General features: G+C 33.4%; 2 protein-coding genes across 3 annotated transcripts in view; both read right to left on the reverse strand.

The window, feature by feature from the left end:
- The window catches only part of LOC136034374 (transmembrane protein 65-like), a 54250-nt gene that overhangs the window by 37402 nt on the left and 4428 nt on the right, over positions 1–12420 (reverse strand). The gene's annotated exons all lie outside the window — the stretch shown is intronic.
- Positions 2526–3602, reverse strand: LOC136035053 (52 kDa repressor of the inhibitor of the protein kinase-like). Its single transcript, XM_065716650.1, has one exon. The coding sequence runs from the start codon at positions 3600–3602 to the stop codon at positions 2526–2528; it is 1077 nt and encodes a 358-aa protein (XP_065572722.1).

The raw sequence follows: 12420 nt of genomic DNA on the forward strand, positions 1-12420 counted from the left end.
CTAGAGCCAGACCTTGGAGTTGAAGGCCACATAATTTTACATCTAGTGAGTACCTTACCAGAGAAAGTGAACTACAAGATTTACATTGACAATTGGTTTCAAGCTTTAAACTAATAAGTTTGCTCAAAAAAAAAAAAAAATCCTTGTATTCGTACATTGAACAAAACATGACAGAAGGGCAGTCTGCTCCTCAAATATGGTGAAATGAAAATACAAGAGAGAGGAACTTCCAATTACAGGACTGACATTCATTCTGGCGTTATTGTTGTGAAATGGTTATATAACAATATGGTTTACTTGGCATCAACTTCTGCAGGAATAACGCCAAAGGATATGTGCAGATGCTGGAATGTTAAGGATAAATCCAGGCTTGAAGTTTCAAGGCCAGCCGTTGTTTATGAGTACAACCGTCAAATGGGTGGCATAGATTTAGTAAACATGCTGGTAGAGATGTGCTGAACTCATCTTCAGACACAAAAATGGTATATGAGAATCATCTGGTGGCTTATTGACACAGCAGTCTGCAACAGATGGCTTCTTTTCAGGTCACAAGTCAAAGTGCTCACATCAAGGACAAATGAACTGATGATCTTGAGAGCCTTCAGGTCTGAAGCTGCAGCAGTATTGTACGCCTCGGCACGTGTGATGCTCCACAGTATAAGTGGTAGGCCATCCGCAGATGTCAAAGAAAGTCCCCGCCCCATTCAAAGTCACAATTGAATCGAACCAGCAGTATCTACTCAAGCTGATGGCTTAGATAACTGGCAAAAAAAGGAAGAGAAGAAGAGCTGCTGCAAAGAGCGTAAATCAGGATGAACTAATTTTGGATGCAAAAAATGTGAACTTTCACTGTGCCTTACTGCTGAAAACGATTGTTTCAAAGCCTTCAAGAGCAAGTGAAAATACCATATTTTTATATATTTGAGAGGCTAATGTCGTAATTTTATAAAATGGTCTAAAATTGACAATTTTGAATAAATAGTGCAAAAACATCTATTTTTTTTGTTAATAGTATGCCCTAGAGATTGCATGGGAGGCTTTTGATATTTTTCCTGTGAAAATGTGTAAACCTTTTGATATAACGTAGTGCCATGTTCAGCCCCATTAAGGGAGCAATGATTCATTTACTAGTCAGAATAGTAAAAAAAATTTCTGAAAAAAAAATCCAGGAATTTTAAAAAGATCCTGAACCTCTAAAAATGATGTCACAGAAGAATTATTGTCATTTTTTAGTGGTTTCTGGCTCTTTTTAAAAACCGTTACAAATAATTTTTGCAACAACATTTTACTATTAAGTAAATTTACTACTCTTGAATGGCAATTTTTCTCACCAGACAGTTTCTTTAGAACTATGGTTTTATATTTTGTTTACTATGGACTTTTTTACCTCTTGAGACTTCATTAAGGGCTAAAAATGTAATTACCCCCAAAGATACTTATTGAATTATTAAAGAGAATAAAAAAATCATCCATGTGATGCACTCACTTTCCTCCTAGCTAAATCATAGACATATTGCCAGTAACAAATTTACCAAAATGTGATTCTCTTCGTTGTTCCAGGTGGTGCTGTAAGTTTCCTTTTTAGGGTTTTCAACAATGCTGCCCTTTTTATTTTGCTATGATAACTCTTTCAAAAATTCCAGAAAATGTACATTCAAAATAACATTTTGATATCAAAACTACTACTACTACTGCTAGTTCTAATGACTCACCACAGTACCAAGCCGCCTGAGGCAAAAACAGCTACACATGCTTCTTCTCTGTCCCAATCTATTCAAAGCTTCCCTCTTTAACTCCCCCCCCCAGGAAGTTTCCATTTCCCTCAAATCTTTTTTATAACATCCTCCAACCCTAGCTGCAGACAGCCTGCTTTTTGTTCATCCCTTAATGGTGGGCCAAAAGAAAATCTTTGGCAATTCGCCATCCTTCATCCATAGAATGTTTCCAAGCCATCTCAACCTTTCTCTTATTAAAGCCATAGAAAGCAGGATAGAACTACATTTTTCTTACAGCCTACTGCTTGAAATGTGGTAAGTTCTCAGGAAAACATTTCCGGAGATAACATTTGAAATGGCAATTTCTTTGGAAAACATCTACCAAATCTTCAACCAGTTTTTGGAGTGCCCATGCTTCAGAACCATATTTGACCATATTCAACATTATAACTTCTAATATTCAGATCTTGGTTTGCAGACTTGTCTTCCTATTTTTCCAAACCTTTATCAACTGTGACACAACAGCATAATATATATATATATATATATATATATATATATATATATATATATATATATATATATATATATATATATATATATATATATATCAGAGACGATGAATTAAAAAAAAAAATAAAAAAAAATAAAATAAAAAAATATATACATATCTATATATCAGGCATGTAGGCAGGAATTTTTTTCGGGGGGGGGGGGGAACCTTCAAAACAGCAGATATAAAGTAGCACTTCTTTATTTAGTAACTAAATAAAGGCAAAAAGCACGTATGTCAGAAAATACAGATTAACTTTATCTATACTTTAAATCATAACCTTCGAGCAGAGCTAATAGCAAATTTTTCCAAAATTTCAGCGATGATACGAGAACATCTCTGTGGACATTCAAGAGTGCCAAGCCATTCAGTCGGTCTTCACTCATCCGACTGCGAAGGTACGTTTTGATCCTTTTCATCGAAGAAAATGACCTCTCAACACATGCTGTAGATGTGGGAATGACACAAAAGATGCTCAGTAACTTGTGAATATTCGGAAATATTCCACGTTCGCACTCAGCCAAGCTCTGCACTGCTGTCTTCGGGAAAAGACTGGGTACTACTTTCAGCCACTTAGCTCGCCATAGTTCAAGCTCAGCCATCACAGCGGAGTCTGAACTCGTTAGATCTGAGGCATATAATTTGATCAGTTCTTTAAGATCAGTGCTACGCTGTTTCACTACAAAAGATGGCAGTATTCCGCTGAGGCTTTTCAGCGTGACCTTATGCTTTGTGAATCGAGATTCAAGTGATTGTATTCGCTGATCCACAAATGGGAGGAAAATGGAGACATGATAGTAAAATTCTATATGTTTTTCTGCCGGGATATCACTTGGGATTTTGAAAAGGTTCCTCTTTCGTGGCATGACAAGAGTAACTTCTAATTCTCTGCATAGCCTAGTTGCTTCCAGAAACAGCTGATGAAACCTTCCCTCCGCACTATTTCGGATTTCTTTGAACATTTCTGTTACACTTTCGACGCACTGAATGCACATAACCATATCTATGTTTTCAGACTGCAGCAGCTTAGATAGATTCAATGTATACCCAAGAAAAAAATCCATCACAATGAGGGTCACTATGTAGTCCAAGCTCAGGATGTTGTTGAGCAGACTTCTGGCTTTCGACAACGTTACCGAGTCCCCGTCTGTCTCTATCTCCTCTAGGGCCTTAAAGATAGGCACAATCAACTGTTTTGAGATCTGAATAGCATCATGTCTTTCGACCCACCTAATTTCGCACAAGCCTTTAAGATTAAGTGCAGTATAAGTTTTTAGGATAGCGCTTCGCTTTGCACTAAAGTGGAAGAAATTAACTGTTTCACGAATTACCATCATACAGTGCTTGATTTCAGCTATTTTGATCTGATCTTAATGGAAACTGCACTGTCTAATTATATACTCCTAACATTCTCTAAGCAGAATTTCCAAGTCCCTAACTAAGAAATGCGAAATTTCTGATGTTACATTGTTTTTTATTATCATTTTTTTTTTTTTTGGTCTAGTGTATCAAACAAGCAATCGTAGAAATTCTGGAGGAATCTCATTTCAACATGTGTTGTTAGCTCTTTAAGAGTATTAAGGCATAATTTAGAGCTGTTGCTCCGGGGACTATGGGTGCCATTGAATCCGATCTTTCAAGCATTTTAAACAAAATGGCGATTTTAAAACGCTGATTCAGTGGAAATTGGGTATATAAGGACCCCTAAGGCACATTTGTTGTTGGTCGATCTGTTCTCCAATCGTTTTTAGCCAGAAAAAGGAACTAGAAAAAGACTTCGGTTGGGGGCAAGAAGACTGAAGCCTCAAAAGTGCGTTTTAGGCTCAAGTTATGTTCATAGCGATTCAGAACCAGTGATTAATCTATTATGTCCCACTGAAAGGGAAATTTTAGGGTAAACAGTGCAATATGGGTGCTGTGGGGGTAGTTCTTCTATTGCGAACACGTTGATTTTAATGAAAAACGATAGTTTCCAAAATTGATCCATTAAAAGCTGTACTTTATCCTGAAAAGGGGGGATAAACGCCCTTATATCAAGGATAATTCTATTTTGCTGTTTAAAGACAAAACTCTCTTTACAAAAAAAAATAACAGTACAATCCCTAATTAGGGGATTGTGGGGTTGGTTCGGACAATGTCCGAATGCACCCCACTGTGGTTGTCCAAATCAACCCCAACTGAAAGAAAAAGCCTGAAACCTCACCTACGCCAAAGAACTTACAGATGGCGCCAAAAAACAAAATCGAAACAACTTAACAAAATCTAAGTCAAATGTGTCATGCAATAAGAAAGCTAAATGTTTATTAATATAGGCTGAATTAAATCTCAAATTAAAGAAGATACAGGATGCCTTTTCTTGTTTTTTTTTCAAATATTTCCAAAACGACTGCACGAGGGGTAACAAAACTACATACGCAAATAGAATGCAGGTTTACAGTGTTTTTTTTTCTTGATTAGCAGACGGCGCTGAAGAGAGAGAAGCGCTTGTCCAGATTCACCGCACGTCCGAACCAACCCCACTCTCCCCTACTTCAACCCTTAACTTCCCCGGTAAGGAACTCTTTTCCGACCTGTTGGCATATATCCCATGTGTGGAACTCTTTTCCATCATGTCAGCCTTTAACTATCCAGGTACGGAACTCTTTTCCGACCTGTTGGTAATTATGTATCTAACCTACTTTCACTACTTTCAAAGTTTACACGAGCCCCACTCTCCCCTACTTCAAAGACGGTAAAAAGTTAGACAGAAAATGGGTTAATAATTGGGCAGTGACGTGATCGGATAATTCCATGCTGTAAAATCACAAAAAAAAGGCTTCAAACATGATTCTTAATAAATGTCCTACTTTTGCCAAAATCCCAAAATCCCAAGAAACCATTCGGAAATTAAAACATTTCGCAAAATTTCGGGGGGCGGGGGGGGGGGCCCGAAGGCCCCCCTGCCTACGTGCCAGCTATATATATATATATATATATATATATATATATATATATATATATATATATATATATATATATATATATATATATGTATATATATATATATATATATATATATATATATATATATATATATATATATATATATATATATATATATATATATATATAAGAAAAGAGAAATCACCAATGCAACAGCACAAACACATTAAAAATAAAAGAAAAAAAAGAAAAAACAGGGAGACAGAAGGAGAAAAGGAAGACTGTTTTAGTCTTCCTAAAACTGTTTTCCTAAAATCTGTTTTAGTTTATATAGACCAGCACTTGAATGAGGCCTTAACACTACTCATCCCTACAATCACATAGGTCAAACAGCATAGCCATACAAAATCAACCATAAAGAATAATCCATGGACAGGCAGTCATGGCGTCAATAAGTATAAGTCGTCATTTACCAAACAATAAAAACAATAAAGACAAATAATTCAGAGGCAACAACCCAACACAAGGGCTCATCAGGAGAATACACTTGCCTATAGGGTTTCGGCACTTTAAATTCTCTACCCAGTCAAGTGTTGTGTCTACCACAGAATACCTATGGTATCCCCGTGTCAGGTATCACCCCCAAAATACATGCCTATAAAAACAACAGCAAATGTAGAACAACCAAGTAACACCAAAACAAGCTTATCCTGTTAATATATTCCTCTGTTTAGCAGCAGTAGGTGTGCTGCTGTTAAGCAGCAGTAACTAAATATGATAAATTTTACCAAGTCACAAATATTAACTCTTTACGAAAAACCTGAATGAACTAAAACCATGTGGCTATTTTTGAAAAATCCACTCTTTTACATACACAATTCACAAAATAGATGGCGTTGCATCGACATTTCGCGAACCTACAAAATTAACCAAAAATTTCCTTAAGTATTTCCAGATAATTCTTTTGGTATTTATTTAAAAGTTCGTTATAATGAAAACTAAATTTTTTAAATTGCCTAGTTAATTTATTTGCAGAAAAACCTCTTAATATCAATTTTTGGCTTAAGATTTTACATCTATTTTTAAAATCAATACAATTACTACAAATCCTTGCATATCAAAGTAACTGTGAGAAAAACGCCGAATATGTGATATTTGAGTGTATATTACTTTCAGAGTATGGGAAATTAATCACTTCAAAATCGAAATCATCCGTTTTATTATACATTTTAAAACTTAATTTATTATTATCAGAAATATTAATGTTTAAATCTAAGAAATGATCTTCAAGACCAGCGCCATGACTAGGTTCAAAAGTAAGCTCTGATGGATATATATTTTTATCATATATATTTTATCATATCTATCACATAATTATATTCTAGTTGACTTAAAAACAAGTCAGTTATAAATGGGCTGGCATTCCCCCCCCCCCATGGGAATTCCCACGATTTGCTTGTACAAATTACCATTAAATCTTATATAAGTATTATATAAAACAAATTCTAATAAATCAAAAATCATATCCAAGCTGTAACATCTCAAGTTAACTGTAGTCTTAAAGCAATTTGTCCATATAGCTTTTTTATTATAAGTGTCTAATTTTAAGAACCTCTTACTAGATAAGAGGAAAGATTTCTTAATAACCGTTTTTAAATTATCTAACACTACATTAAGTGATAAATTAGTATATATTGTTGCAAAATCAAAAGACTCAATTCTTTTAGCTGAAACCATTGTTAAAGAATCTATCACCTGCAGAGAATCATTAACACTCCAATATGGATTAAAATTCGAAATTTTTCTAATACCAGAACAATAGGTTTTAAGTTTATTTATAATTTCCTTTAAAATTAAAGAGAGGTCAGTAGCAGCAATGCGGGTTGGACATTTAGCTGCTCCAGCAATAAACCGTGGTTTAGAGGGATTCTTACGAAATTTTACAGTCCAATATATGAAAGGGAACTTTTTATCATTGTCATTTATTTTAATATTAAAATTTTTAAAAAGTATTTCTTCAGTCTTTTCACTTAAATTCTCATCCTCTAAATTAACCGTTTCGTAAACATTAGTTGTGCATAACTCCCTTTTTAAGATATCACAATACAGCTTCTGACAAATTATGGCAAAATTATTATTAGCTTTATCCACCGGCACAATTACAAATTCATTCTGTAGATTAGCAATTGCTTGTTTTATCTTATCATTATAAAATAATGATTTAGTGTTACTATTTTTTAAATTAGAATATATTTTATTTTGTATTCTACTAATAATTAAATTCTTCCAACTTTGAAAACTCTCTTTATTTTTATTCTCTTTCTTACACCACTTATCAATAAATAAATCAAAATCAATTTCCAAGCTATCAAGAACACTCGATGGTTTCAGATGATAAGAAAGACGGAAATTAGCCCCTTTATTCATTATAATTTGAAGATCATCTTGCTTTATTATTGACAAGTCCCCTGTTATAACATGTTTGTAAGTGGGATTTACAAATGGGCCAAGTTGCTTACAGTTAAAAACCGGTTTCCGACTTATATCACTATCTAATCTTTTAAGTATCAAATTATAATTAAAAATCATTTGCCCAATAGTTTTTGAAAATTTATAAGTTAAAACTGGACTATCATTATAATTCAAATTACAAGGAAGGGCCTGTTTCACATCCCGCTGATTTAAATTTCCAGTAAATTAATATCTTCAATCTTCTTACAAGTAAAATTAATAGGTAAATATAATCTCTTCTCCTTATTACCAATCTTATCAAACTTTTTCTTTTTTGGAATAAATTTCGTTTTAGTTAGAGTGCAAATTGTATCGCATATTACTTTAAAATTATATTCAAGAGCTGTATTATTCAGAACAATCCAGAAAAGTTTGATTAAATTCCTTTTGGATAAATTATTTAGACATTTTATTACAGAAATCATACCCCTAGATTCAAGTAGCTGGCATAGATCTAAAGAAAGCATATGCAAATCTAATTCATTTTTTCTATTATTTTTCCTATGTCCTCTTGATCGTTTTTAATGTTTAGTAGGACAAGTAAAAGAAGGATGATCCATAAAACCATCAATACATTTAACAACAACATGAGACATGTCACCATATTTTGCTACACGATCATTTAGCCCAAAAGGATAAGCTGTACCAAGAGTATGGATCCAGAAATCCTCCAGTTTATGTAGTCTATTATTCTTCTCTTCTTTATTTAAATTTTCTAACTCTAAATTTTCTAAAATTGTGACAGTATATCTGATATGGAACACGTACCGTTATTACAATGTTGAACTAGATAGTTATTAGTTTTTTCTTTATTAACTGTTGTCTTGTGTCCAGAAAATCTTTTATATATATTATTAGTTGTTTCCCCCACATATTGTAGGCAGCATTAATTACATTCTAATAGGTAAATTACATCGGTTGTTTTACAATTAACATTACCACGTAACTTGCATGCAAAATTTTTATTATACAATGTACTCTTAACAGAAGTCCTTGGGATAAAAAAAAATCTTGGCAAAGAAAACAACAACTCTTACACTTACTAACTTTCAAAAAATCGTTCTGAGTTCCGAGGCTAATATTTGTATTTTGTTGCATTAAAAAATTTTGAAAATAAATCCAAATCAACCGACATCCAAATCAAAATCCAACAATTAAAGTCCGAAAAACATGCCAAGGTCAATAGGTCAATAAATACATAAAAAAAAAGTTGTTTCATGAAAACATGAAAAAACATGAAACTTGCATAAGTGCCATCTCACCAATATTTAACAATATCAGGTTAAAAACCTGGACTAGGGTAAAGGTCTGTTGGGGAGAAAACTAAAAAAATTTCTCCACCAGCACTGGATTCAACCTTATTGTACAGTATTATAAATGAGCTTGACCAGAATTTGGGCTTGATTGAAGATGTATGTGGAACAGAGTATCAGTTTAAAATTCCGCTGTTGATGCCTAAGTACCCCCATACCTTCCCTCCAGAAGCACATCACAAAATAAAATAAATAATGAGTTTAGCATACAAAAATTTTCATTCCTACTGAGGGATAACATTCCTACTGAACTATGAAGATTCTACTTTTCTACTTTTATTCACTGCTTCAACCATGTTTAATATTTATGAAGGTAAGTGAAGTTGTCTACCTGATCAATCTTTTCATTATCCCATGTAACCTTTTCATCTTCACTTATTCCTAGCCTTAGTAACCTAGTCTTCTTAACATTAATTTTCATACTTCCATCTAAGATGCTTAAATCATCAGCATAATCTAAGCTCTTGAAATTTGTTTCCTCTCAATTTGATTCTGCATTGTTTCCATTAACTATTCCTGTCCATCAAAATGATCCATATAAAGGGAGATAGAACACATCCCTACTTAACTACTGATTAAATAAAAGAAACCAGCTGCTAACCTCATTTCCTACCTTAACTGCAGTAGTGTAATTCATTTACATAGCAATAATCACTTTGATATATTTGTCTGATATACCATACAATGATAAGACCTTTGTTAAAGCTCTTCTGTCAGAATCAAACACTTGCTCATAATCTATACAAATCAGATCAAAATGTATTTCATAAATAGGCCTAAGCCACTTCTCAATTCTTAACCTAAGAGTGAATATCTGGTCAACACATCCTCTACCCTTTTTAAAATGGCATTGCTCTTCTCTTATCACTTTGTCTACAGCATCTCTTAGTTTAAAAAGTATCATAATACTAAGTCGTTAGCTAGCTCCAGAAACCAGGTTAATACCTTTATAATTACTACGCTCACTCTTATCGCATTTCTTATACAGTGGTTAAATTACAGTTTTTTCAAAATTATTAGTTTTTTCTTTTAGAAAAATTATATTCCTAAACTTCAGTAACTTATTTCTAACCTCAGATCCATCATGTTTAAGAGACTTATTTACCACAGCATCAGCACTTTGGCCCTTATTTTTTTCTTATTCTTTTAGGATTACCAAAAATTCTTCTTAACAAATCAAAACTTCAGACACATCCTAGGTATCACAAACTTCTTCATCTTCTTCTATATCTTTCCTACAACTCTTTCTTGGTTCAGCACATGTAATGTTCTACCCATCTCTCTTTAACTCTTTTCTTATAGCCAATTGTGGCCCCATCCATAACTTAAAGTGGAATAAGTCTTGATGGACTACTCCATCTCAATTTATTAACATACAAGTCCAATATTTTACAATTATACTGTGTAGCTACATCTTCCAGATCCTTGGCAATTTTATCCATGGCATCCACTTCATAGGCTACCTTCTTGGTTCACAATTTTAATGCTTTCTCCACTTTACTTACATTCCTTTTGTTTTCATATGATCTATCACTAAGATAGTTCTTGTACAAGCTCTTTCTCCTTTCTATTAAAGATAAAGCTTTTTCACTAACACTACTAGCTGCATTCAAAATTTTCTTCCCTATGACACCATCACCAACTTCACAAATTGTTTTCCTAAAATTATTCCATCCACCTTTAACATTGTCAAATTTTAAACTCTCCAGTTAAGTATACAACCATTCCTGGAAAGTTTCTCTCAAGTTAACCTCCTGGAGTTTATCAACATCACAACTTCCCATGAGGTAGTTACCCTTCCAAAATCTTAGCTTTCAATTAATCCTAGACACTATAAGCTGGTGATCTTTATTCTTTACATCAATAACAGTATTACTATAAACCACAGTATATTGCAGACTGGATCCTGCCAGTCTTGAGTTTACAATGAAACAATCAATAAGGTTTGCTGTCTTACCATCACATGAATACCACATTAACTTATGGGCCATTTTATGACCAAACACTGTATTGGTCATAACTAGATTGTTATACCTACAAAATTGCAGTAGTCAGCAGTCATTACTGTTTTACTTTCCTAAAACAAACTTACCTAGGATATGATACTATCTATCCTATTTCTACTGACCTTGAGGTTAAAAAATCTACAGGGGCATATTCTACTATAACTGATGGCCTGTATTTTTAATCATAAAATGAACAATTAATATCTTCCTAGTCTAAATAAGACTTAGCAGCTTCTTTATTTGTCATGAGTCCTACTCTCTCTCTTAGTGCCCTATCCTTCCTGCATGAGTAAATGAATTCTATACCACATTATTTCATGCTTTCTTCCCCTGAGATACAATTTCCTGAATCTCCTAATAAGTCTAATTCAAACTGACTGAATTTGTCAATCAAAATGTTGAGGCAGTAACTATTTCTTAGTTTTGTAACATTCCATATTCCAATTTTCCACTTTTCCAATTTTCATATTTTTTAAATCATTGGAATTGTTTGGCCTCAAGAAAAGCAATTGTTCTAGATATCAGTGCACGACAGGTATCAATATATCTTCTCAAGTCTATGCTGAAGTACTTAAGCTGGCTTAGAACAAATTTACACATCTACTCTAGTTTAGCAGGAAAACGAAAGCAGCTTTACATAGCCTAGGCCTACATCTATTTTAAAAGTAGCCTGGCCCAGGTTAAAACTTATTATTTTATTAAGGAGGCCAAGTCTATTGTAAACCAAAACTTCCTTCAAACAGGATGTTTCACCTTTTTGAAGAAGCAATGTTCTTATCTGATTCTTGTTGTGTTGTTGTTTAGTTGATGTTTGAGCAAATCAACTGCTCATATAGCCTACATGCAATCCTCTTTTAAAACTTGGGCTTAGTGAAGCCACATCACTTTGAAAAACGCAAAATAAAATTTTGGCACAGGCCACATCTACACTTAAGATATTTTGGGAGAGTACTAGGACACTGTACAGAGTGTTCTTGCTTACATCACTGGCACTGATATGTATACCACATCTCTACTTTGCTATTATTGCTTAAAATATCTATGAAAACAAACATACTCAAATTTAAATAAAGCTAAAATTCCAGAAAAAAAATTAAAAAGGTTGATAGAGTAAAAATAGAAGTTAATACAGTTACTACAATTAACATCTATAAAAGGAAACATAAAGACAAAATAAAAAGGTCAGTACAATGAATATAAAAGTCAATACTTTATAACTTAAAAGATCAGAGAATGTTATGCAGATTACAACTTTTTATAAACCTAGTCAACAACACATAGTCTTTCTATGGACCCACTTAGGGGACTTAGCCTGACCTAGGATTGCTCTCATTGTAAATAAAACAAAATACTTTATAATTTGGTTTCTAAACACATTTCTTTGTACTTCATATTTTGTA

The sequence above is a fragment of the Artemia franciscana genome, chromosome 13 (assembly GCF_032884065.1).
Source record: "Artemia franciscana chromosome 13, ASM3288406v1, whole genome shotgun sequence".
NCBI lineage: Eukaryota > Metazoa > Arthropoda > Branchiopoda > Anostraca > Artemiidae > Artemia > Artemia franciscana.